At 56.1% G+C, this 26,791-nt stretch overlaps 2 protein-coding genes across 4 annotated transcripts in view; one reads left to right on the top strand and one right to left on the bottom strand.

The window, feature by feature from the left end:
* ANTXR1 (ANTXR cell adhesion molecule 1) overlaps positions 1-9,136 on the top strand; it is a 42,943-nt gene extending 33,807 nt beyond the window's left edge. Inside the window, exons 16-18 of the mRNA XM_050982981.1 lie at positions 714-881; positions 4,386-4,466; positions 8,870-9,136. Coding sequence (XP_050838938.1) covers positions 714-881; positions 4,386-4,466; positions 8,870-9,136 — 516 coding nt within the window. The remainder of the gene's footprint in view (positions 1-713; positions 882-4,385; positions 4,467-8,869) is intronic.
* A 6,308-nt stretch (positions 9,137-15,444) lies between these two features.
* The window catches only part of GFPT1 (glutamine--fructose-6-phosphate transaminase 1), a 28,738-nt gene continuing 17,391 nt past the window's right edge, over positions 15,445-26,791 (bottom strand). For 2 of the 3 annotated variants that reach the window (XM_050982977.1, XM_050982980.1), the window contains exons 13-19: positions 26,558-26,678; positions 25,949-26,106; positions 22,996-23,110; positions 22,234-22,361; positions 21,887-22,054; positions 20,571-20,732; positions 16,510-19,926 (exon numbers count right to left, since the gene is read on the bottom strand). In XM_050982977.1, the coding sequence (XP_050838934.1) occupies positions 19,882-19,926; positions 20,571-20,732; positions 21,887-22,054; positions 22,234-22,361; positions 22,996-23,110; positions 25,949-26,106; positions 26,558-26,678 (897 nt within the window). In that variant the 3' untranslated portion in view covers positions 16,510-19,881. Of the gene's footprint in view, positions 15,850-16,509; positions 19,927-20,570; positions 20,733-21,886; positions 22,055-22,233; positions 22,362-22,995; positions 23,111-25,948; positions 26,107-26,557; positions 26,679-26,791 lie in introns of those variants that run through there. The other variant, XM_050982979.1, reaches the window with a different exon arrangement.

The raw sequence follows: 26,791 nt of genomic DNA, 5'->3' as shown, positions 1-26,791 counted from the left end.
GCCAGGCACAAACCTCCTGGGGTTTGCAGATCATTTCTGTGTGGGAATACTGGGGAGGCAAACCCAGATTTCTGGAGTTTAGCAGTGTCCTGGTCCGTGCCTGGGACAGGGCAGCGCTGCCACACAAATGACCAGGAGATGGTTTCAGTTCTCCTGAAAAGCTCCCCCAGTGCCACACCTCTCATAAACCTCCACGAAGGACAAGATGAAAATTTGGGCTGCACTCTAGAAACAAACCTCCCAGCCTGGGCATTGCTGCTCAGCTGGGGACACCCAGAGGCAGGGCTGCTCCTGCAGAAGGGGTGGCACAGCCTGACCCTGACCCTGACCCTGACCCTGATCCTGGTTCTGGTTCTGATCCTGACCCTGATCCTGACCCTGATCCTGGTTCTGGTTCTGATCCTGATCCTGACCCTGACCCTGGTTCTGGTTCTGACCCTGATCCTGATCCTGACCCTGATCCTGGTTCTGGTTCTGATCCTGATCCCAGTCCCCATCCCGACCCTGACCCTGATTCTGACTCTGATCCTGACCCTGACCCTGACCATGATCCTGGTTGTGACCCTGATCCTGATCCTGATCCTGGTTCTGGTCCTGACCCTGGTCCTGACCCTGACCCTGATTCTGGTTCTGATCCTGACCCCAACCCTGGTTCTGGTTCTTATCCTGATCCAAATCCTTTCCCTTACCCCTGCCCTGCTCCCTCCTTCCAGGTGCGCTGGGGGGAGAAGGGCTCCACGGAGGAAGGTGCCAAGCTGGAGAAGGCCAAGAATGCCCGGGTGAAGATGCCCGAGCAGGAGTACGAGTTCCCCGAGCCCAGGAGCCTGGGCAGCAGCTCCCGCCGGCCCTCGTCCCCCCGCAGGTGGTACTCCCCCATCAAGGTGAGCCCAGGTGGCACCAGCAGGTCCTTCTGCTCTGCCCTCACCTCCAGGGTGGCACCAGCAGGTCCTTGTGCTCTGCCCTCACCTCCAGGGTGGCACCAGGTCCGGGTCCTTCGTCCCGCTCTGTCCTCACCTCCAGGGTGGCACCAGCCGGTCCTTGTGCTCTGTCCTCACCTCCAGGGTGGCACCAGCAGGTCCTTGTGCTCTGCCCTCACCTCCAGGGTGGCACCAGCAGGTCCTTGTGCTCTGTCCTCACCTCCAGGGTGGCACCAGCAGGTCCTTCTGCTTTGGTGGGTGCTCACTTGGCAGAGCTCACCCCCTGAAATGCCTGCTGGTGGTCCCCCTGGCTTTCCCCTGGTGCCCATGCTCCCAGAGCACCCTGGAGGAAGCAGATGTTGAATTTCCCCCCTCCCTGGGCTGGCTGGAGCAGCCTTTGGGAGGCAGATAAACCCGGCTGTAATGAGCTGCTTTAAAAAATCACGGGTGAGGGAGGAGGGAGAGGAGTTGAACCTCAGGAACAGTGGGCCAAGGGTGCTTGGAGCTGGTAAAGAGCCAGGAAATTCACATTTTGGGATCAGTCATCTTGCTGGTCACAGGTCTCCTCCTCTCCACACTGCACTGCCCCTGCTTAGGAGGTTCTGCCTTTTAGGATGGAGTTCTGCTTCCCTCTATTTTCCACTCTTCCCACAGTCCTGTCTGTGATAGGTAGACAGCTGAGAGTGGATAGATTGCTTTTTTTAAATGCTCCAGAGATTTATTTGCTACCAAATGTGTCTCCTGACCCTTAACAGCTTGGGTTTTTATTGTTGTTATTCTGATTTGCTCCTGTTGCTTCCCAGCGCGGTGCCAACTGGATTATCCTGCTTTTAAAGTGTCATCTCAGCTGTCTGCAAAGCAGGGAGGATAATCCAAGGGGAATGACAAATCTGAAACTTCTGAAGAGCCTCCCCAAACGCTCAGCTCAGGGACAGGGAGGGGCAGAATGTGGATGGCAGTGACTCAGAGCCCCAGAATCATTAATTTTGGAAGAGCTCCCCAGGACCCTCACCCACCCCCCTGTTCCCCATGAAAGCACAGCCCTGAGTGCCACTGCCACAGGTTTTTCAGGAATGGGGACCCCACCACTGCCCTGGGCAGCCTGGGCCAGGCCTTTCCAACCTTGCACTGAAGGGATTTTCCCCACCTTCCAACCTGAACCTCCCCAGGCACAACCTGAGGCCGTTTCCTCTCATCCTCATCACCTGGAACAAGAGGCTGAGCCCAGCCTGGGGCTGGAGCAAGGAGTGGTGCTCACCAGGGGAAGCTCAGGTGGATCCCAGGTGGATCCCAGGTGGATCCCAGCCCCCCCAGCACTCCCAGGTGGATCCCTGTCCCTTCTCCAGCCCCTGTCCCTCCTGGGTCTGTTCCCAAAGCTGCTGTGGCCACCTGGGCTCACAGCCAGCTCCAAAGGTGCCCGTGCCTGGCCCCAGCAGGTCTCAGGAGCACTGAGGTAACTCAGGGTCAGTGCAGGGCTGAGTTCACCGTGAATTCAGAGGAAATTCCAGGGCTGGAGCTGTGCACTCCTTCATTTGTCATCTGCCCCGAGTGTTTCTTCTCTCTGGGTTCAGATCCAGCAGGACTCGAGGCTCTGTTTGCCTTCAGACCTTGCATTTTTTGTATTCCTCCAAGTGACCTCGTGCTGGAGCTGTGGAGGAGCCCCAGACACAGAGCCCCAGCCCATCCAAGGAGAGCACAGAGGCTTTCTGCCTCCAGGAGGGAGCCGTGCCATCCCGTGTCTCCAGCCATCATCCTTTCCATGAGGCACACTCCCTCCCTCCCTTCCACCCAGGCTCCCAGAGATGGAGCTCTTGGCTCTCCCCAAGAAACCATGGCAGGCTCTTGGAAATTGGGGCTGCAGAGTCAAAAGGGATTTTAATTTTAATTACTTTTTAATTTGTTCCATGGAAAGTTGTCGCTTTGCCTGTGGTTTCCTAGAGGAGAAATGGAAGGAGAAGGTGCTCATTTCTGGGGCTGTCAGGGTGGACAGGAGATCAAGAGCTTGCAGCAGCTCTGCTGCAGGGGGAAGATGGGCTGGAGCAGAAGGGATGGTTTCCCTCAGCTCTGAGGAGTTCTGTGTCCAAATGCAGAAGAATCTGACAGAGAAGTTTCTTGCCTCTTCCTCTGAGAATCCCAGACTTTCCTGGCTCTCACCTTGGGAAGTTTTTCCCCCACATCCTCTGGACACAAGTTCCATGCAGTCATTTCTCGTGTCTGCCTCCACCCTGCACGTCCCAGATCAGCTCTGGGCCTCTGGCTGACAGCAGGACGGAGATCCCAGGGGGGATTTTGGCCCTGGTGGGTCCTGGAAGGGGAACAGAGGGACTCTGCCCCATGAGAGGGAGCCTTGGTCAGAGCCCAAGGACTGGGGGTGACACAGGAGCCCCCAAAGAGCCCCAGAGTGAGCTCTGCCCCTCGCAGAGCTGGGGCTCCACGCAGAGCAGCAGGATCAGCTCTGCCTGGGGACACTCAGTCCTTCCCAGCACCTCCCAACGCCCAGCTCACCTTGCCACCCTCAGTCCTGTCCCGGGACACTCCCACCAGACACCTCTGCCCTCACTGGAGTTTTACAATGCTCATCTCCAGGAAGGAGTGCTGGCACACACCTGGCAGCTCTGTCACACACCTGAGTGCTGTTACCTGGCACACACCTGGCAGCTCTGTCACACCTGAGTGCTGTTACCTGGCACACACCTGGCAGCTCTGCCACACCTGAGTGCTGTTACCTGGCACACACCTGACAGCTCTGTCACACCTGAGTGCTGTTACCTGGCACACACCTGTCAGATCTGTCACACACCTGAGTGCTGTTACCTGGCACACACCTGGCAGCTCTGTCACACCTGAGTGCTGTTACCTGGCACACACCTGGCAGCTCTGTCACACCCTGAGTGCTGTTACCTGGCACACACCTGGCAGCTCTGTCACACCTGAGTGCTGTTACCTGGCACACACCTGGCAGCTCTGTCACACCTGAGTGCTGGTTACCTGGCACACACCTGGCAGCTCTGTCACACCAGTGCTGTTACCTGGCACACACTGAGCTCGTCACACCTGGTGCGTACTGGCACACACCTGACAGCTCTGTCACACCTGAGTGCTGTTACCTGGCACACACCTGGCAGCTCTGTCACACACCTGAGTGCTGTTACCTGGCACACACCTGGCAGCTCTGTCACACCTGAGTGCTGTTACCTGGCACACACCTGGCAGATCTGTCACACACCTGAGTGCTGTTACCTGGCACACACCTGACAGCTCTGTCACACCTGAGTGCTGTTATCTCACACCTGAGTGCTCTTCCTTTGCAGCGAGCTCTCATCGAGTGTCCCTGAGAGGGAACCTTGGTCCCCCAGAGAGCCTTGTCCCCCAGCCCGCCCTGCAGGCCCTGGCATTGTGGGCCCAGCCTGGGCTCTGGGCAGGGCAAACCCCCCCGACAAACCCCCCTCCCCATTTCTGTCCCTGCAGGGCAAGCTGGACGCGCTCTGGGTGCTGCTGAGGAAGGGCTACGACCGCGTGTCCGTGATGCGTCCCCAGCCCGGAGACAAGGTACAGCCCTGCCAGCCCTGCCTGCCCTGCCACCTCCACTGTCACCTCTGCCACCCCTGTCACCCTGGGCTTTGGCTGCTGTGCTTCCCAGCCCTTGGAGGAGCCGGCCCGGCCCAGCTCAGCCCAGCCCGGCCCAGCTCAGCCCAGCCCAGCTCAGCTCAGCTCGGCCCAGCTCGGCCCAGCCCAGCCCAGCTCAGCCCAGCTCGGCCCAGCTCAGCTCAGCTCAGCCCAGCCCGGCCCAGCTCAGCCCGGCCCAGCCCGGCCCAGCTCGGCCCAGCTCAGCTCAGCCCAGCCCAGCCCGGCCTAGCTCGGCCCAGCTCAGCCCGGCCCAGCCCAGCCCAGCCCGGCCCAGCCTGTGCCCACAGCATGGAGCTGCTCCCCAGCAGTTGCAGGAGAAGTTTCCAGAACAGTGTGAGGGACAGGAGCCCCCAGCCCCAGAGAGAGCCCCCAGGTCCTGTGGAGCCTCCTCGGGTGGATCAATGCCCGGAGCCCTGCAGGCAGCACGCGTGGGAGGCAGAGAGGGCCTTGGGCCTTGGGCCTTGGGCCTTGGGCCTTGCAGCAGGAGCCTCTGGGCACGGGATGTCCCCGAGAGCTGCAAGAGGGGCTGCAAGAGGGGCTGCAGGAGAGGCTGCAAGAGGGGCTGCAAGAGGAGCTGCAAGAGGAGCTGCAAGAGGGGCTGCAAGAGGGGCTGTAAGAGGAGCTGCAAGAGGAGCTGCAAGAGGGGCTGCAAGAGGGGCTGTAAGAGGGGCTGTAAGAGGGGCTGCAAGAGGGGCTGCAAGAGGGGCTGTAAGAGGGGCTGCAAGAGGGGCTGCAAGAGGGGCTGTAAGAGGAGCTGCAAGAGGAGCTGCAAGAGGGGCTGCAAGAGGAGCTGCAAGAGGAGCTGCCAGGGAGCTGTCTGGGAGCTCTGAGCCTCCTCTCCCCTCTCTGCTGAGCAGGGGAAGCAGGTTTCAGACCCAGTGCTGTTGAACGGGCTCCTTCCTTCACCCCCCTGATGGAGACAAAATGGTGAAGCCAGATGAAAAAGAGCTGAAAAAGAGCTGAAAAAGAGCTCTGTTTGCTTTGGAGCCTGGGAGGGAGCTGGGCTGGGTCCCAGGCTGACATCATTCCCGTCCAGAGCCATCCCTTGCTGAAATCAGGGCCTCCATCCCCTCCAGCACTCGGGCTGGGCTGCCCAGAGGGCTCCTGGCACGGAATGAAGCACGGCCTCCCCTCCAGCCCTGAGCTGGGCTTTGCTGCTGAGAGCTGGGGGGCCCTGGGCTCCCTGGGCTCCCTGGGCTCCCTGGCACTGCCAGGACAGACGTGCCCAGCCCCAGGGGATGAACTGGGACTGGAGATTTCAGTGCTCCAGGGCTCCCTGGCACTGCCAGGACAGATGTGCCCAGCCCCAGAGGAGGAACTGGGACTGGAGATTTCAGTGCTCCAGGGCTCCCTGGCACTGCCAGGACAGACGTGCCCAGCCCCAGGGGAGGAACTGGGACTGGAGATTTCAGTGCTGCAGGGCTCCCTGGCACTGCCAGGACAGACGTGCCCAGCCCCAGGGGAGGAACTGGGACTGGAGATTTCAGTGCTCCAGGGCTCCCTGGCACTGCCAGGACAGATGTGCCCAGCCCCAGGGGAGGAACTGGGACTGGAGATTTATTTCAGTGCTCTGCTGCTCCCTGAGAGCCCAGCCTGTCCTGCTCACACCCTGCGATGTCTGCCCTGTACCTGCAGCCCCAGGAGTGCCTGGGCAGGAGGGATCCAGGCTGAGACCCCTCCTCTGCCACAAGGCACCCCTGGCACCCCAGACTCCTGCAAAGTTTCCCCAGCAGTGGCAGGACAGTGCCAGTGCTCCTGCAGCCCCTGCCAGCCCAGCAGGGACAAACAGGGGGAAACTGAGCAGCACTGGCAGAGCCGGGGGGAACAGGCTCAGGGTGCACCCAGGGAAAGGCTGGGAGTGAGGGAAAGGGCTGGAGGGGCTGGGAGTGAGGGAAAAGGTTGGGTGTTGGGGAAAAGGTTGGGTATTGGGGAAAAGGTTGGGTATTGGGGAAAAGGTTGGGTATTGGGGAAAAGGTTGGGTATTGGGGAAAAGGTTGGGTGTTGGGGAGAAGGTTGGGTATTAGGGAGAAGGTTGGGTATTAGGGAGAAGGTTGGGTATTAGGGAGAAGGTTGGGTATTAGGGACAGGGTTGGGGAGGCTGGGTGTTTTAGGGAGAAGTTTTTTACAGCAATAGTGCTAAAGCCCTGGAGTGCTCTGCCCATGGAGTGGGGGATTCATCCCTGGGTGTGTCTAAAACCAGACTGGATTGGCACTGGGTGCTGGGGTCTGGCTGGGGTGTTGGGGCTGAGCTGGCTGATCTTGAGGGTCTCTTCCAACCCTGTGAATTGTGTGAATTCTGTGAATTGTGTGAATTCTGTGAATTGTGTGAAAGCTTGGCCTGCTGTGCAGGAGGCTTCGGGAGCTCCTGTGCCAGCCCAGAGCAAAAGGAGCACCCAGAGGTGCCCAGGAGGCTCCCAGGGAGGCAGAGCTGCACAAACAGATGATGAAATTGTGGTTTTGGAGGAGCCAGGCCCGGGGATGGGGGCTCTGGGGTTGCAGCAGATGGTTCCAATGAGCCAGGGGAGGTCACAGGGGATTCCTGTGGTCTGCTCACATTTTCAGGAGACTGGGTTTGCATTCCTGTCAGCACTAATGAGCTTGGGTTTATATCAGACAGAGGTGAGGCAAATAGAGATGCATTTTTTAGAGAACTTTATCACTTTTGTACTGGAGCACGGGAGCCCTTGTTTGTGCAAAGTGCCCACAGGACCCAGGCAGTTCCTGCTGCTCTGCAGTGCCAGCTGCACCCCCTGGGTGCTCTGTCAGGAATTCAGGTTGGCAAAATGTGTCCCAAGCTCAGACCTGGCCAGGAACTCCCCAGCCATGGGGCAAGCTGGCTTTGGTTTGTCACTGCACTGCATAAATTGCATTTTCATGTTGTGCTTGAGTGGGTGAATGCAGCTACAGAAGGGAATAAGGAGAGGAAAGGTGCAACAAATTGTGTGTAGGGATTGTCCTCCCCAAATTAATGAAGATTCAGGGAAAAGAGGGGGTTTGGAAGTTTTCTGGTGGGATCTCACCACTGTGAAATCTCCTTCTCTGTCCGTCCTGGTTTCTTTGAATAACCTATTATATTATTATGTTATATATCACCTATATTGTTATAACCTATATTGTATAACCTATATAATATAACCTATATAATATAACCTATTATTGGGATATTATATATGACCCATATATTTATATCATATATCATATATCATATATCATATGTAGATATTATATATCATAATTATATATTAATATTATAATTATATATTATATATTATGATATTATATATTATCTATTATTATATTAGTTATCTTATATATCTTATATATCGTATCTTATATATAATCTGGATTATAGGTTATTAAAGAAATGGGTTATTAGAGGGTCTGTGCAGCCTCAGGGCAGGGGATTCCAAACCTGCCAAAATCCCCAGCAAACCTGCTCCATTTGGCTTTTCTTCACCAGGAAAAACATTTACTTTGGGAGAGGAAAGAGTAAAACAGCAAATAAGCCCGAGCTCAGCAGTCCAAAAGCAAAGAAAGGATCCAGAAATGCTCTGGTGCCTCTGGGGATGATTTCATAGCCAAGGAATGAATCCATGACACAGCCCTGCTGATTTGACATCCCAGGATTTACAGTGGGATCTCTTGCAGGTGGAACTTGTGAGGGAAAAAAAGGAAAATGACAGCTCAGAGGGCAAAGGTTTTGTTTAGAACTGTACAACAAACTGTAGCTTAGCACCACAGAGCAAGAAAAGCAATTTATTGGCTGCTGAGGAGCACTGGGGTGTCGAGACACCCTGGCCAGGAGGGGATGCACTTCAGGAACTGCTCCGGGCAGGGAAGTGTCCCAGCTGAACAAAAATCCCTTCAGCCTGGTGAAGGGTGGGCTGGGGAGATCTGAGAGGTCCCAGCTGGGACAGGGTGGGACAGGGTGGTCTGAGAGGTCCCAGCTGTGCCAGGGGTGGGACAGGGTGGTCTGTGAGGTCCCAGCCATGCCAGGGTGGCACCAGGAGTGAGATGGGAAGGTCTGAGAGCTCCATGCCATGCCAGGGAGGTGGGACAGGGTGGTCTGAGAGGTCCCAGCCATGCCAGGGTGGCACCAGGAGTGGGACAGGGTGGTCTGAGAGGTTCCTGCCATGCCAGGGTGGCACCAGGAGTGAGATGGGAAGGTCTGTGAGCTCCATCCCATGCCAGGAGTGGGACAGGGTGGTCTGAGAGGTCCCAGCTGTGCCAGGGAGGTGGGACAGGGTGGTCTGAGAGCTCCATCCCACACCAGGGTGGTGACAATTCCCCTCCCAGTAACTCCCCCCTCCCCCCCTCTGTTCCAGGGCCGCTGCATCAACTTCACGCGGGTGAAGAACACGGAGACCCCCCCCAAGTACCCCCTGAACAACTCCTACCCCTCCGCCCCCCCCCCAGCGCCCATCTACACCCCCCCGCCCCCCGCCCCCATCTACACCCCCCCTCCCCCCAGCTCCCCCCACGCCCCCTCCCCCTCCTCCACGCTGCCCCCGCTGCCCCCCCCGCCCCAGGCCCCCCCCCCCGCCCGGGCGCCCCCCCCGTCCCGGCCCCACCCCCCCCGCCCCACGGCCTGAGGGGTCCAGGGGTCCCCCAGAGCTGTCCCAGGGCTCTGGCAGCAGTACTGTACCCCCAGCCCTGCCCTGGGGGACAGCACCCCCCCCCTTCTGGAACCTTCTCCCCCCTGCGCCCCCCTCGAGCAGCAGCGCCACCGAGAGCCCCCGGAGAGCCCCAGGGCCGGCCCCAGCTGGGCTGTGCCACCTCTGCGTCCCCTGTGCCACCACGGGCACCCTCTGCAGGGCAGGGCTGCAGAGCCCCAGCCAGGCACCTGCACACCTGGGCACACCTGGGCACACCTGGATACCTGGCACACCTGCACACCTGGACACCTGGCACACCTGGGCACACCTGGACACCTGGACACCTGGGCACACCTGGGCACACCTGGATACCTGCACACCTGGCACACCTGGAGACCTGGTACACCTGGAGACCTGGGACGCCTGGATGCTTGGTACACCTGGGCATGCCTGCACACCTGGGTGCACCTGGACACACCTGGACACCCGGCACATCTGGGCACACCTGGACACCTGCACATGTGGGCACCTGGACACCTGGCACACCCAGTATACCTGGTACACCGGCACACCGGGCCATACCTGGCATACCTGGGCTCACCTGGCACACCTGGCCATACCTGGCATACCTGCCGATACCTGGCACACCTGGACACCTGGGCACACCTGGCACACCTGGACACCTGGGCTCACCTTGCACACCTGGGTTTCTGGGGGGTTTGGGTGTTCTGTTCTCCTTTCCAGAGCAGGTAGCAGCCCCTCCCCGCCCTGGGCAGGTGCAGCAGCCTCAGCCCCTCCTGTCGCAGCCCAGCCCAGGTGGGAGCCAGGCTGCCAGGAAATGCACTGGCTGCATTTCTGCTGCCTCCTGCTCACCTGCAGAGCACCCCCTGCCTCCTGCAGCCCCCCCAGAGCCCCTGCCGTTCTCACAAAGCTCTCTGGGACCCCCGGGAGGGAAATCCACCTTTGCAGCTGCACTTCTGTCAGGAGCAGGGGGTTCTCACCTCCCTTCTTCCCAGGCACAGAAACGCTTTGCTAGGCTCTGCTTCTGGAAATACCAGTGCCAGCTTTTCTGCCAAAACAAGGGGAAAAAGGAAAGAAATCTCCAGGAGGAAAGGGAATGGAGGAAAGAGACTCAGCGGAGACCTGCCCTGGCCCCTCTGGGCAGGGAGGGCAGGGAAGGCCTGGCAGAGCTCTGGGTGCCAGGTGAGGGTCAGCCCTTGGTGAGACCAACCTGGGAGCCCTGAGGGGCTGGGGCTGCAGCAGCCAGGGCTGGGCTCCTCCCTTGAGCCCCTGTTCTGTCTGTCCTCCCTTGGTGCCCTGTTCTGTCTGTCCTGCCTTGGACACCCCTGTTCTGTCTGTCCTCCCTTGGACCCCCTGTTCTGTCTGTCCTCCCTTGAGCCCCTGTTCTGTCTGTCCTGCCTTGGACTCCCTGTTCTGTTCTGTCTGCCCTGTTCTGTTCTGTTCTGTCCTGTTCTGTTCTGTCTGTTCTGTTCTGTTCTGTTCTGTTCTGTTCTGTTCTGTCTGCCCTGTTCTGTTCTGTTCTGTCCTGTTCTGTTCTGTCTGTTCTGTTCTGTTCTGTTCTGTTCTGTTCTGTTCTGTTCTGTTCTGTTCTGTTCTGTCTGTCCTGTTCTGTTCTGTTCTGTTCTGTCTGTTCTGTCTGTCCTGTTCTGTTCTGTCTGTCCTGTTCTGTTCTGTTCTGTTCTGTTCTGTTCTGTTCTGTTCTGTTCTGTTCTGTTCTGTTCTGTTCTGTTCTGTTCTGTTCTGTTCTGTTCTGTTCTGTTCTGTTCTGTGTGCAGGCAGCACGGAGCAGCCCCTGAGCCCCTGTGCTGCTCCCCCACCCCCTTGTCCCAGCTCCTGCCCCCCCAGGACACTGCCAGGGGCAGGGGGAGCTCAGACCCCCCCTCCAGCTGGGGGGGATCCCTCGTGGGAGGAGGGGTTCTGGGCAGGCAAAGAGCTCCTGGCTTTGGCTTGGACTGGATTGGCTTGGATTGGATTGGATTGGATTGGATTGGATTGGATTGGATTGGATTGGATTGGACTGGATTGGCTTGGATTGGATTGGATTGGATTGGATTGGATTGGTTGGGTTTGGTCTGGTTTGGTTGGGTTGGGTTTGGTCTGGTTTGGATTAGTTTGGTTGGGTTGGGTTGGGTTGGATTGGGTTGGGTTGAGTTTAGTCTGGTTTGGTTGGATTGGGTTTGGTCTGGTTTGGTTTGGTTGGGTTGGGTTGGGTTGGGTTTGGTCTGGTTTGGATTGGATTGGTTGCTATGGTTAGGTCTGGTTTGGTTGGGTCTGGTTTGATTGGGTTAGTTTTGGTTTTTTGGTTTGGTTGGGTTTGGATTGGTTTTCTTTGGTGTCATTTGGTCTGGTTTGGTTGGGTTGGGTTGGTCTTAGTTTGGTCTGGTCTGGTTTGGCCTGGTTTAGTTTGGTCTGGCCTGGTTTGGCCTGGTTGGTCTGGTTTGGCCTGGTTTAGTTTGGCCTGGTTTGGCCTGGCCTGGTTTTCTTGGTGTGGTTTGTTCCACCAGGGAAGGTGTGAAGGTGTAACACAGGATCCCTGTCCCCACAGATCCTCAGCATTTCCAAAACGTTTGGGGAGGAAATTGATTTTCCACAAGACAGCATTGAGACTTTTATTTTTATAGCTGTTGGTTAGCCAATAAATTGGTTAATTAATTGGTTAATTAACCAATGAACCTCCTGCTGGGGGGAAATGTAAAAGCTGTGTATTGTCCATGAGGATTTGCAGATGTACAGAGAAATCCTCATTCTCCCCAAACTAAGGGAAAAACCCCAAACCCTGCAGATTTAAAGGAGCAAAACAAAGCCTAGATCAGGCTAGGAAAAATCAGAATTTTCAAATGCTCCCTTTGTGATCACCCAGTTGAACAGAATCTAGAGCGAGCTCCAAATTTCTGTTGTACATATTGTTGCTGCATGCTTACCATATGTTAGATGGAAGCATTTCCTGTCCCTCGTGGATAAAAGAACATTTTTCAAGTTGTAGTAAATTATTATAAAGCCAATGACATTTCATGGCATGTCATCGTATCAAGCTGTGCTTGTATTTGTTTTTTATGGTTGTATTGCTTTTTTTTTTAAATATATGTAAATGTACAAATACTTCCTGTAGTGACGAGCACCTGTTTTACATGGCATTAACTGGGGCAGCTCCAGGCTGCACAGCCCCTTCCTGCAGTGGAGCTGGCTGGGATGGGCTTTGGTGATGGTCCCAAAAAACCTGAGCCCATTTCTGCACCTGGAGCTGGCTGGGATGGGCTTTGGTGATGGTCCCAAAAAACCTGAGCCCATTTCTGCACCTGGAGCTGGCTGGGAACATCCACAGCCCTGCAGAGGATGGGCTTTGGTGATGTTCCCACAAAAACCTGAGCCTGTCTGCAGGTGAATTTTGTACCTGGTTTGAATGGAAGGAATTCCCAGAGCAGCTGGGGCTGCCCCTGGACCCCTGGCAGTGTCCCCAAGGCCAGGCTGGAGCCCCCTGGGACAGTGACACGTGTCCCTGGCATGGCAGGGGTGGCACTGGGTGGGATTTAAGGTCCCTCCCAACCCCTTCTGGGGCTCTGATTTAGGACCAGCCTAAATCTGGCTGCAGAAGCAGCTCCCAAAAGTCCCTCAGGTGCCTTTAAAAGCCCCAGTCCCTCTTTGCTGCACCCCAGAGATGAATTTAGGGGCTCCACGGAAGGCTGGGAGTGAAACCTTGCTCCAGGATTCCAGCCAGCTCCAATTAATGCCAATTAATGCCAATTAATGCCAATTAATGCCATGTAAATGAGGTCGAAGAGCTGGAGCACCCTCGTGGTGCCTCTGTACCCTGTGGGACCTCTCCCTGCCCAGCCCTGGCTGAAATGGTCCCCAAAAAAGGCTGGGAAATGCCTTTGCTCCCCTTCCCTCCCAGCTCTGCCAGGGCCTGGCAGCCTCCCAGGGCTGAGCTCTCACCAGGGCTCAGCTTCTGCTTTATTCTGATTTATTCTGATTTATTCTGATTTATTCTGATTTATTCTGATTTATTTTATTTCACTTTCCTGGCCCACACCAGCTCTGTGGGTGCTCCCTGGGGTCTGGAGGCTCCTCCAGTCCCTGCTGCTTTTGGGGAGGGGCTCGGGGGGCTCTGGCAGGTTTGGGTGACTTTGGGAAGGTTTGGGGTGGCTTTTACAAGGTGGGGGTGACTTTGGGAGATTTGGGGTGACTTTGGGAGATTTGGGTGACTTTGGGAGGTTTGGGGTGACTTGGGGAAGGTTTGGGGTAACTTTAGGAGGTTTTGGTGACTTTGGGAAGGTTTGGGTTGATTTTGGGAGGTTTGGGGTGACTTTGAGAAGGTTTGGGGTAACTTTAGGAGGTTTGGTGACATTGGGAGGTTTTGGTGACTTTGGGAAGGTTTGGGGTGACTCTGGGAAGGTTTGGGTGACTTTGGGAAGGTTTTGGTGACATTGGGAGGTTTTGGTGACTTTGGGAGGTTTTGGTGACTTTGGGAAGGTTTGGGGTGACTCTGGGAAGGTTTGGGGTGACTTTGGGAGGTTTTTGGGGCAGGGGAGCAGCTCGGGGCTGGGTTGGGCTCTCCATTTAAGGTTTCTGTTGGTGCTGCAGCTCGGGGCTGTGCAGGGATGTTTCACCCTCTGTGTGTTGCATGTTCAATGTGTCCTTGTTAAATGCAGTCATTACTCCTGATTGCTGGCCTTGATGTTATTATTAAAGTGCACAAACCTCCCGTGGGCTCTGAGCCATTCCTTGCCAAGCCTGGGCACTGAATTTTCTCTGATTTTCACAGACTGGTTTTTCCTTGTGCTGGGAACTCACACCTGGAGCTTTTCCTCCCAAAGCCCAGAGCACTCTGACACAAAACCTGATTTTTTTGGATGGGACAGAGCCCCAAGTGTCCATTCCTGCCAGAATGGATTTCACACAAAGTGGCTCAGGCACCTTTAGCAGGGCACAGCCACCACCAGGAATAACCAAGCTTCCACTGCCAGGGAAAGAAATTGCTTTTTCCCCCCAAATTTGGCAGAGAAAGCCCCAAAAGTGAGTCAGAGATAAGGGTTTGTGTGGGGCTGATGGAAATGCCAGACAGAGCATCCTCTCCCTGGGTAATAAAATAACTTATTAAAAAATACCATGAGTGTGAAATAAATCATCCTGGATGCAGACAGTGGCTGAAGTCTGTGGCACACTGCCAGAACTTGTAGATTATTTAATTTTTTTTTTAATAGTTAAATGTTTTGGAGGGTCCTTCCTGGTAAAGTGGGAAGGAAAAATATCTTGGAGAGGTGCAGGGCAGGAGGGAGATGCTCTCTCATGTCACAGGGTCAGTGTGAGGAGCTGTCCCCTCCAGCCAGGGCCCGTCCTGGATGTGCTGGATGTGCCCAGAGCTGCAGCCTGAGCAGGAATTCTGCATTTCTGCACAGGAATTCAGCCCTGGGGCTCTTCCACAGCTGCAGGGATTGGCAGGGCTGGAGAAACCAAAAATCCCACAGGACTGGAGTGGGAACCTGAGCTGGGCCATGAGGGAACTGCTGCTCCCAAGGAAAGTGGGGATTGCAGAATTCCACCCCCAAACCCTCCCAAAACCTCCCTGGCACCCCCAGGGGGGTGAGGGGCTTCCAGAAGATTCTTTGTGCTGCTCCCCTGCTGCCCCCGTGCTCAGGGGGGGCTGCTGAGGGAGGGGGGGGTCTTCTCCAGGTTTTTCTGACTCAGTGGAAAGTCTGTGGGAAAGGAAAAGCCTTGGGAATGTCTGGGAAAGGAAAAGCCTTGGGAATGTCTGCATTCCTTCAGCCTGTGAAATGTGAGATGTATGTGAAATGATGTGAGCAGCAGCATTCCCTGGGAATATCCCAGCTTGGAATGCAATATTCCCAGGGAATATTTCCAGGGAATATCCCAGTTTGGAATGCAATATTCCCAGGGAATATCCCAGTTTGGAATGCAATATTCATGGGCCCCTGTTGCTATTTGGGACCCTGTGAGGTTTCCCTGCTCCCAGGTCCTTGCTGTGGAGATCTCAGCAGGGTTTGGGGCTGGATTTGGGTGTTTGTGACCCCAATCATTTATGACCTGTCCTGTCCCATGTCTGGGGTGTTGAACAAGGTGCAGGACTGTCCAGCCAGGCCCTGGTGACAAAGCCACCACAGGGCTGGGGACCCTGAGCTCTGATGGGGGAGGAGATGTGAGCCCAGAGCCCAGAACTGAGCAGGGAAAAGAAAAGGGGGAGCAGGGAAAAGAAAAGGGGGAGCAGGAGGGAGCTCGGCTCTGTCTCCTGGCAGGAAGGAGCCACCCAAGCAGAGACAGACTGGCACTTCTGGAGCAAACCACTGCCCTGGGGCTCTGCCCACCGAGAGAATCCCTGCAGACTTTTATTGCTGAAAACTGGACAGGAGGAGAACTCCAGTGCAAACACAAGCAGCGAGCAGTGACCTCTGGGGGTGCCACCTCCCCATTTGTGTCACCTCCCCGGGGCTGTCACCTCCCCATTTGTGTCACCTCCCCATTTGTGCCACCTCCCCAGGGTGGCTCTGGGCTTTGTTCAGAGATGGTGCCCCCGGGCGGTGCCCCCTGGGCAGGTGTCCTGTCGGGGCTGGTGCCCCCGGCCGGAGGGGCTGCCCCGCTCACCGCTGGCTCCGCGCTCTCCTCAGCCCCGCGGGCGCTGCGGCAGCTCCGGGGCCGGGCCGGGCTCAGTCTCGGGAGGCAGCGATGCGATCCACCTGCAAAAGGGACCACAACACACAGCTCCACCTGCAAGAAGGGACCACAACACACAGCTCCACCTGCAGAGGGGACCACAACACACAGCTCCACCTGCAGAAGGGACAAGGGGCCATAAAAACACCAGCCCCACCTTCCAGGGCTGGAATTCCAGGGTTCTGTCCCTCTGAGGAAATGGGTGGAACTTCCATGAGGAAGGGGATGGAATTCCAGGTGGAATTGCAGGGTTCTGTCCCCCTGGGATGCCCTGGCAAAGGCAGCCAGGTGTGTTTTGGCCCTGAGCCCCTGCTCTGAGCTGACCCTCGGGGTCCAGCCCAGCCTCACCCACCCAGGGCCCTCCTGGAGCTGTGGGTGACACTCACTGAGCCAGGAGTGGGCTCTGCTGTCTTGGTGACAATGAAATAATAATTCAGTGAGAATTAAGGTCCAGGATCCACCTTAGGGGATCTCACAGGCTTCCCTGGAGAGAGGGAAACCCCCAGTTAGGACAGGGCAGGTGAAATAGGAGAAATGAAATGCTGAATCTGACCCAGAACAGCCTCACGGGGCAGGAGAGGGGCGAGCTAAGCCCTGAGGTTTTCTGCTTTGTCCACCCATCCCTAAACCTCCCCGGGGTTACCTCTGTCCTCAGTGGATTTAACTAAAGACCAGCAATTCCATTTGGTTAATGTAGGGCACTTGATTTTATTCAAAGGGTGAGATACAAAAAAAGTAAGCAAAGAGACAAAACCCAAATGATAATAAACACTACAGACAGAGTAAGACATCTCCTGCTACAGCACACGACAAACAGAGTCTGGTCCCACAGCCCCAGCCAGCTGGATATGTACAGCACAGGATCTACAGGGGACAAATGTGGGTTTGCCACTCAAATGTCTATTTACAGAAACTGAATTGAAGGCAAATAAGTTTTCTTTCCTTTTTTTGTTTTTTTTTTGCCAACCCAAATACTTCTGTTTCTTCTTCTTCCTGTCCTGGTGAAGAGGAGGGACTCGGTGCTTTGAGGCAAGTTTGGTACATTCAGGTAGGATCTAAAATTAGCCACAGCTAAACACTGACCTGCTGCTTAAGCTACTTAACTTCATCCCCTCCCTCCATCCAACAGGGCCACAGGCACCTGCTTGTGGCACCAGGGACAGTTGGGGACAGCCAGGGAGGGGCCAGCCCCAATTCTGCCCTCTCTGGGCTGGTTTGTGCCTCCAGAGGCTTCACCCTGCAGCTCAGGCAGAGCTCAGTGCCTGGGCTGGGCTCAGGGCTCAGCCTGGGGCTCTGCTCATCCCACGGGGCTGGGAAAGGCTCTGGGGGCTGGTTTGGCTCTCCCAGCACAGGGGCTGAGCCTGGCCCAGCACGGGGGGCCCAGGAGCTGCCCTGCCCAGCCCCAGGCACTGGTTTGGCTCTGCACAGAAAATCTGGGGAAAAGCTGCCCACAGCCCTCCTGCAGCAGAGCCAGGGGAAAACCCAAAACCTTTCTGGGTGCAGAAATTCCATGTGCAGGTTAGACCTGCTGGGCAGAAAGGTGTGCTGAGCTTTTGGGAATCTGCTGAGTTGTGGGAATTAAACCCCCAGGAGCTCAGGGCTCCCCTCTGAGCCGTGCAGGTGAGGAGCAGAGCTGCTGCCACCAGCAGGATCTGAGACCTCGCTGGGCAGGAGCAGGAGCTGCTGCTCCAGCTGGCAAAGGCCTCGGTCTGCATTTACCTGTGGCTCCATCTCAGACAGGGCTACTGAACTTTTCAACAGCTCAGTGAGGAAGGAGAGAATTTCACTGGCTCAGTAAGCAAAACATTCATCTGGGAGAGCAGAAGACTGACTGGCTGTTAATAAATACCACAAGACATCCTAAAAGTTTTCTAAGGGAAAGAGAAACATCATCTGTTCAGAAATGCAACAGGGACAGACTGAGGTAAGGAAAGGCAGAAAGAGTCCTTTGTACATTCCCACTTCCACTGCATGGCAAGGACAACAACCACGAGATGCTAACGGGTCCCTGCCACGCCCAGCAGGGAAACTCCTCACACGGGAGAGCTGCCGAGCATCCCCGGGGCCAGCCCTCAGCAGCCCTGGCTCTGGCAGAGTAGGAGGGGGCACTGCCTGTCCCTGAGCCAGCAGCTGCAGGGAGCAGGGCTGGTGTGGCACAGCAGCACCCCCAGCCCCGCGGGACACTCCTAACTCACATCTTTGGTCCTCTGGGCAGCCAGCTCTCCCCGGGCTCACAGCCTGAGCCTGGCCCCAGGGCTGGCTGCCCCTGCTCTGTGCCAGGCAGCCTGGCAGCAAGGCTGGCTGCAGGGGGACAAAAAAGGGCCTTAATCATCCCCTCGTGGGGATTTTAATTGATATTAATTAACAGATGCTGTTCTGAGAGCAAAGGATGGGGCACTGCACATCCCTGGGCCAGGGGCAGCCCAGCCTGGACCCAGCCCTGCAGGGCTTCTGAAGCAAGCTGAGGAGGAGGAGGAGGAGGAAGAGCAGCTCTCTCCCCCACCTGTGAGCATTGCACAGTTTGCTTTCCCTCCATCCCCCTCGTGCAGAGAAGCAGGGAGGGCACAGGGGATGCTCACAGCTGTGCCAGGGCAGGGCCTCACCCCCAGCATGTCCCACCTTGCTCTCACACAGACCCTGGCAGCACCACGAGCTCACAGATGAACAGATGGCACAGGTTAATAAACACTGGCTCTGAGGAGCTCTTCAGGCACTCAGCATTTCACTCCCATCATCTGAGCCTCTGCTGGCCCTGAGCTGAGGGAGAGTCCCTGGGGCTTGTCCAAAGCAGAATTCCAGAGTCTGGGAACAGCCCTGTGCCAGGGGAACTGGGCACTGCCCAGGTGCTAGAGCCACTTCTCAGGGCAGTAAATCACCTGGAATGTTCCCCAGCACCATTTCACACCTTGGGCATGGTCTGACAGTGCTGTGGAAAGCCAATTCAAATCCCAGCAAGGTGGGAGGGAATTCACCTTCCCACATTAGGAAACACATAATAACTGCCCTTGGTGACTCTGGAAGTCAGGGTTTCCGTCCTGAAGGTGCCTTTTCTGTGTCAGTTCAGATTCTCTTCAAGCTTGCCACAGAAAAACTACCAAAGTAATTTCTTTAGGTAATTCAATAATTACCAAGGTAATTTTCAAAGGTTATTTCTGTCGTGTTTATGGAGCCTTTTTATCCCCTTCAGGTGTGCTCACACAGCTGGGTCACCCAGGTGTGCCACACTCAGGTGTGTCACATCCATGTGTGTCACACCCAGGTGTGCTCACACAGCTGGGTCCCCCAGGTGTGTCACACCCAGGTGTGCTCTCAGTTCCAGGGAAATCCTCAGCACAGCAAAAGCCCCCTTGTTTTAACAGCCCCCAGCAGCAGCAGCAGCAGCAGCAGCAGCAGCAGCAGCAGCAGCAGCAGCAGCTCAGAGCCAGCCCTGGCCACCCCTGTGCCCTCAGCCCTGGCCCTGCTGGGTCCCCTGGCCACCGTGGCTAGGAGATTGTCACTTGCTCTGGATTTGGCATGGATTAAACCCCTCTGGAGCAGCAGCACCTCCCTGGCACCTGCCCCAGGTGCCCAGGCTGTGCCAGCTCAGCTGAATTCCCGAGGCAGAGCTCACCCCAAAGGCTTGCCTGCAGTTTCCTTCACTGGTGAAATTCCTGCCCAGCTCTTGTTCCAGTTGTGTGTCCTGCTGTCCTGAGGGCACCACAGGGCTCTGAGAATTCCTTCAGAGCTTTCCCAGCAGTGACTGGAGTGAGCCACGTTGGGAAGGGACAATGACACCAGCTCAGAGTAACCCCTCACCTAGAGGACTCAGCAATCTTTAAGGAAAACCATTTAACATCTTTCATGGAAGTCTACAGATCAAAAAAACCCAGAGCTATTGATGCAGCACGTGGAATCAACTGGACAATCACTAATGCAATGGAATTATGGTGATCTTGTACACAAACAACGATTTACCAAAATAAGATTTACCTAGGGGGCTTTAAAATCGAGTTATTTTGGTACCAAAAAAAGTCTTTCATTGAATTCCCCTTTGCCCCTATGATTCAGATGATCTTTCACTCTACAGTTACGGACTTGGCCAGATTTCTTGGAAAATCAACCTGCAGAGAGGGAGGAGAAAGAACAGCCAGGTGAGTATTGACACACTTTGTTTGTTTGTTTGTTTGTTCGTGTAGAACTCTGTGACCTGTGGAACGCCTGCTCTGCCTCCCAACTGAAAACAATCCAACACATTCTCACCTTCATTTTCTGCCACTCAGTGCAGGAACAGAAAGCCCACAGCCCTGACTGTCAGAGCTCTGGGCCAGAGCTGGGCAGAGCTTCAGCCCAGGCTGTTCCAGGGCTCAGAGGGCACTGACAGCAGGCAGAGCAAACAGGTAACCCCAGACTGCCAAACGCACCTGGGGGACACCTGGGGGACACCACAGCTGCAGTTTGGCCTCTGAGCTCCTCCCAAGACCAAAGGGCTGGTGGCCAGCCTGGCCCTGCAGAGGCTGGAGCAAGGAGTGCAGTGTCTCTGTCCCTTCCCTTCCCTCCAGCTCCCTGGCAGCCCTGCAGAGCCTGCCTGCCCCAGCACACAGCCCTGCACTGGCCACAGCTGGCCACAGCTGGCCCTGGGCCCTGCAGCAGCTCAAGCAGTGGCACAGAGAAGCCCCCTGCAGCCCCCAGCAGCCCCCCAGCAGCCCTGCAGCCCCCAGCAGCCCCCCAGCAGCCCCCAGCCCTGCAGGGAGGGTGCTGTACTCACATCGTAGCCCCGGAGCACGGCCAGGTGGAAGGCCAGCAGCTGCAGGGGGATGACGCTCAGGATGCCCTGCAGGCAATCCACCGAGTGGGGCACTTTGATCGTCCTTTTGTTGTTCTTGATGGTCTCGATGTCCTCCTTGTCACAAATCACCACGGGCCGGCCCTGCAACACAGGGCAGGGGCTGAAGGGAAGCACTTCTGGAGGGCTCTTCCCTGCCAGAGCCAAATCTACTGCTTAACCTAGAGCCAAACTTAACCTAGAGCCAAACTTAACCTAGAGCCAAACTTAACCTAGAGCCAAACAGCTCCACGTGCCCTGGGGCATTCAAGGGTTAAACAGACCATGCCAGGCTTCTGCACTTGCTGCAAGGACTGCTGTGAGATGCCCAGAGTGTTCCCTGAGCTCACAGGTGGGCAGTGACACCCAGGTGAGCAGAATGGGTGGCTGTGAGTGACTTTCTGTCACAGGCAGCCCCTTTGGAGCTGTGCTGACACCCAGGTGAGCAGTTCCTGTCACAGGCAGCCCCTGGGGAGCTCTGCTGACACCCAGGTGAGCAGTTCCTGTCACAGGCAGCCCCTCTGGAGCTCTGCAGACACCCAGGTGAGCAGTTCCTGTCACAGGCAGCCCCTCTGGAGCTGTGCTGACACCCAGGTGAGCAGTTCCTGTCACAGGCAGCCCCTCTGGAGCTCTGCAGACACCCAGGTGAGCAGCTCCTGTCACAGGCAGCCCCTCGGGAGCTCTGCTGACACCCAGGTGAGCAGTTCCTGTCACAGGCAGCCCCTCTGGAGCTCTGCAGACACCCAGGTGAGCAGCTCCTGTCACAGGCAGCCCCTCGGGAGCTGTGCTGACACCCAGGTGAGCAGTTCCTGTCACAGGCAGCCCCTGGGGAGCTCTGCTGACACCCAGGTGAGCAGTTCCTGTCACAGGCAGCCCCTGGGGAGCTCTGCAGACACCCAGGTGAGCAGTTCCTGTCACAGGCACCCCTGGGGAGCTCTGCAGACACCCAGGTGAGCAGTTCCTGTCACAGGCAGCCCCTCTGGAGCTGTGCTGACACCCAGGTGAGCAGTTCCTGTCACAGGCAGCCCCTGGGGAGCTGTGCTGACACCCAGGTGAGCAGTTCCTGTCACAGGCAGCCCCTGGGGAGCTCTGCAGACACCCAGGTGAGCAGTTCCTGTCACAGGCACCCTGGGGAGCTCTGCAGACACCCAGTGAGCAGTTCCTGTCACAGGCAGCCCCTCTGGAGCTCTGCTGACACCCAGGTGAGCAGCTCCTGTCACAGGCAGCCCCTGGGGAGCTGTGCAGCCCCCAGCCCTCACCTGCCGTGCAATGACCTGCTGCAGAGCGTTCTGGCACTTGGCATAGGTGTGGTCTCTCATGATGATCATGATCACAGGCATCAGCTTGTCCACCAGGGCCAGGGGGCCGTGCTTCAGCTCCCCAGCCAGGATCCCCTCCGAGTGCATGTAGGTGATTTCTTTGATTTTCTGCAGGGGGGAAAGAATTCGTTACACTTTGAGCAACCTCGGAGTGGTTTGTAACCAGCCCTGTGAGTTCCTGAAACACAGGACCTCACCAAGGCTGCACCCACAGCTGCACCTGGAGCCAGGTGTGGCTGCAGAGCTCTGAAATGTGGCTGTGAGAGCCACCAAGCACAGACCCTTACCAAGGCTCCCTCCAGACACGTGGCATAGTGGTAGCCACGTCCCATGATGAGCACAGACTTCTGGTGGTACAGCTCGGTGGCCAGCTTCTGGATCTCATCATCCATGCTCAGAACCTCTTTGATCAAGTCTGGAGGGGAGGCAAAGCCCAGCCTGAGTGTGCTTGCACCCCACTCAGCCCCACAGCCAGCAGGGACCTGTAAAACCCCGGGCTCAGAGCCTCACTGGCCCAGCTTGGTGGCCTGGGGACACCTGAGGGAACGTGGCCACAAGGAACTGAGACAGCTCTGCCACCCTCCCTGCAAGGCCCAGCCCTAAGCTCAGTCCCTCCCTGCAGACCCAGCCCAGCTGAGCTCCCCCTGCCCCAGACCCAGCCCAGCTGGGCTCCCCCTGCCCAGACCCAGCCCAGCTGGGCTCCCCTGCCCAGACCCAGCCCAGCTGGGCTCCCCCTGCCCAGACCCAGCCCAGCTGAGCTCCCCCTGCCCAGACCCAGCCCAGCTGGGCTCCCCCTGCCCAGACCCAGCCCAGCTGGGCTCCCCTGCCCAGACCCAGCCAGCTGAGCTCCCCCTGCCCCAGACCCAGCCCAGCTGAGCTCCCCGTGCCCAGACCCAGCCCAGCTGGGCTCCCCCTGCCCCAGACCCAGCCCAGCTGAGCTCCCCCTGCCCAGACCCAGCCCAGCTGGGCTCCCCCTGCCCAGACCCAGCCCAGCTGAGCTCCCCCTGCCCAGACCCAGCCCAGCTGGGCTCCCCCTGCCCAGGCCCTACCTGGCAGCCCCTTGAGCCCCCTCATGATCTCCTTGCGCCGCTCCTGCATGGAGATCCTGTCGTCACACATCATCAGGGCAAACATCACCAGGGACACGAACTGGCTGGTGTAGGCCTGCAGGGCACAGGAGGGCACTGCTGCACCACACTGGGGAACCCCAGCACAGCTCCTGCTCCCCAAGGGGCAGCCTGGGTTCCCAGCCAGCAGCAGAAATGAACCTGGGCTCACCTGGGCAGGGCTCACCTGGGCAGGTCTCACCTGGGCAGGTCTCACCTGGGCTCCCCTGCCAGCCCAGGGGATTCAGACACAGCAACCCAGATTTTATACTCCCCGTGCCCTGCCAAGCCCTGCCTCGTGCCCATGGCCTGTCCTGCCTCCTGAGAGCAGCAGGCACTGCCTGGAGCTGTCGGGGGAAGCCCACCACCACCACCAACCCAGCCAGCTGGGATTGCTCTGGGCCAGCTGGGAATTCCCAGCTCCCTTCTTTAGGAACAGCCTAAACCTGAGCCTGAACTCCTGCCCTGCCTTTGGGGACAATCCCTGCCCAGGCAGGTGACAGGAGGGGTCCCAGCAGGGCAGGAATGGCCACAGGGACACCTGGGGGACACCTGGGGGACTCCAAAGCTGCAGTTTGGCCTCTGAGCTCCTCCAAGACCAAAGGCTTGTGGCCAGCCTGGCCCTGCAGAGGCTGGAGCAAGGTGTGCAGGGTTACTGTCCCCTCCCAAGCTATGAGCAGACAAAATCCCCCGAGGCTGCTCTGGGATGGCTCTGGAGGAGCCCAGAGCAGCTCTGGGATGGCTCTGGAGGAGCCCAGAGCAGCCCTGGGATGGCTCTGGAGGAGCCCAGAGCAGCCCTGGGATGGCTCTGGGATGGCTCTGGAGGAGCCCAGAGCAGCCCTGGGATGGCTCTGGGATGGCTCTGGAGGAGCCCAGAGCAGCTCTGGGATGGCTCTGGAGGAGCCCAGAGCAGCCCTGGGATGGCTCTGGAGGAGCCCAGAGCAGCCTGGGATGGCTCTGGGATGGCTCTGGAGGAGCCCAGAGCAGCTCTGGGATGGCTTGGAGGAGCCCAGAGCAGCTCTGGGATGGCTCTGGAGGAGCCCAGAGCAGCTCTGGGATGGCTCTGGAGGAGCCCAGAGCAGCCCTGGGATGGCTCTGGAGGAGCCCAGAGCAGCCCTGGGATGGCTCTGGGATGGCTCTGGAGGAGCCCAGAGCAGCTCTGGGATGGCTCTGGAGGAGCCCAGAGCAGCTCTGGGATGGCTCTGGAGGAGCCCAGAGCAGCTCTGGGATGGCTCTGGAGGAGCCCAGAGCAGCCCTGGGATGGCTCTGGAGGAGCCCAGAGCAGCCCTGGGATGCTCTGGGATGGCTGGAGGAGCCCAGAGCAGCTCTGGGATGGCTCTGAGGAGCCCAGAGCAGCTCTGGGATGGCTCTGGAGGAGCCCAGAGCAGCTCTGGGATGGCTCTGGAGGAGCCCAGAGCAGCCCTGGGATGGCTCTGGAGGAGCCCAGAGCAGCCCTGGGATGGCTCTGGAGGAGCCCAGAGCAGCTCTGGAATGGCTCTGGAGGAGCCCAGAGCAGCTGGATTTGTTCTGCCTGCTGGGGAGAGGGAGCTCTCTGCTGGCACAGCACCCAGCAGCCACATCAACGTGCCTGGGCTGTTTAGAATATTCTCCATCGAATATCCAGAATATTCTGCAGCCCCAGGGCAGAAACTTCCCGAGTTCCTCTTTGCTCCATGCTCAGCTGTGGTGACTGCCCCCACGGTCAGGGAAAATGAGAAATGCCATTTCTCCCCAGGCTGTAAGTGCTGGCCATGTGAAACAACAGCACAAACAGCTCCTGCAAGAGTTTCCTGTAGGAGACTCATGAATTTTCCATGATCAAATTCCCCCATGAACTGTTAAACTCAAGTGTGGTTTTTGGCTGAATTTATGTAACAGACTGACATCACCTCGCCTCCACACGGAGCTGCAGCCCAGCAGACTCCAGCAGCAGGAACATTCACCAGAGAAAGGCAGCAGGGTGAGATCTGTCCTGCATCCCCCCAGCCAGGACAGCCCTGGCATCTGGGCACCAGCAGGGGCACTCTGTGAAAGACCTGCCCCCTCTGCTAAAAGACAGTCTGAATATCCCATTTCCCTTGGTAAAGCAGAGCCAGCGGGGGAGTTACATGCAGACAAAGTTTCCTTTATCTTAGCTAAAAAGATAACTTTAAAAAAAGAAAAATAAAAAAAGAAAACTAAAATAAAGAAAAATAAAATAAAATAAAAATTAAAAAATAAAATCAAACCCAAATAAAAATAAAATAGAACAACAATTAAAAAATAAGAAAGAAAATAAAAATAGAAATGAATAATCTTTTAAATAAAAAATAAAATAAAATATTAAAATAAAAATTAAAACAAAATAATAATAAAAATAAATTTTTTAAAATAAAAATATTAAATAAAATAATTTTAAAATTAAAAAATAAAATAAAAAGCAAATTTAAAATTAAGAAATGAAATAAAATAAAGATTAAAAAAGAAAAGAAAATAAAATAAAGATAAAAAAAAATAAATAAAAATAAAAATAAAAAAGATAAAATAAAAAAAATAAGAAAAATAAAAATAAGATAAAAATAAAAAATAAAAAATAAGATAAAAATAAAAAATAAAATAAAGATAAAAAATAAAATAAAATAAAGATAAAAAATAAAATAAAATAAAGATAAAAAATTTTAAGAAATAAAATAAAGATAAAAAATTTTAAAAAATAAAATAACAATATAAAACAAAATAAAACAAAATAACAATTAAAAAGAAAATATCAATTGATAATAAAATAACTATTAAAAATAAAATAATGATATAAAATAATGATATAAAATAAATAATGATATAAAACCAAATCAAACCAAACCAAACCCAAGCAAAGCAAAGGCAAGCAGAGCTGGCAGCGCAGGCCAGGCTGCCCCACCTTGGTGCTGGCCACGCCGATCTCGGGCCCCGCGTTGATGTGCACGCCGCAGTCGGTCTCGCGGGAGATGGAGCTGCCCACGGTGTTGGTGATGCCCACGGTCAGGGCTCCCCTCTCCTTGCAGTAGCGCAGGCACATCAGCGTGTCTGCAGTCTCCCCTGGGGCAGGGACACGGGGGGACACAGGGGACACGGGGGGACACAGGGATGGGTGCTCAGGGCTGCTGCCACTGCCCCTGGGAAATGCCCACCAGCCCCACAGGCAGCCCCAGGGCTGCTGCTCCCTGCCCAGGGGAGGTGCAGCAGCCCCTGCACAGCCAGTGCCAGCCCTGGGCAGGGCAGTGCCACCCAGCAAACACAGAACCCATCTGCAGCTTGTGCTTCACACAAGGCAGCTCTGGGCTGTCCCCCTTGAACAAAAAACAACTTTATTCATTTTCCTGGTTAATAAAAACCCATCTGGGCAGGGCCCCTGCACTGCCCAAGGTGGATCCGTGGAGGCCTTTCAATAAATCCCTGCTTTACTCTGGAACCCTGCTCGGGGGCAGCCTTGCCAAGGCACCAAGAGCCCCCACCCAGTCCCCCCAGAGGCAGGGGAGCCCAGCAGTACCTGACTGGCTGAGGAAGAAGCAGACATCATCCCTGAACACGGGGGTGTTCCTGTCCAGGAAGTCACTGGCCAGCTCCACCATCACAGGTAACTCAGTCAGCTCCTCCAGCACCTGGCGGGTCTGGCACGAGGAGGGGCAGGAAGGCAGGGATTACATCATGTTTATAAAAGCACAGAAAAGCTTTCTAGCTGCCACACACGCTGGAAAATATTACTGTGACAATTAGTGCTGGA

The sequence above is a fragment of the Serinus canaria genome, chromosome 22 (assembly GCF_022539315.1).
Source record: "Serinus canaria isolate serCan28SL12 chromosome 22, serCan2020, whole genome shotgun sequence".
NCBI lineage: Eukaryota > Metazoa > Chordata > Aves > Passeriformes > Fringillidae > Serinus > Serinus canaria.
The sequence above is the reverse complement of the archived record's forward strand: the minus strand, read 5'-3'. Positions and strand labels throughout refer to the sequence as shown.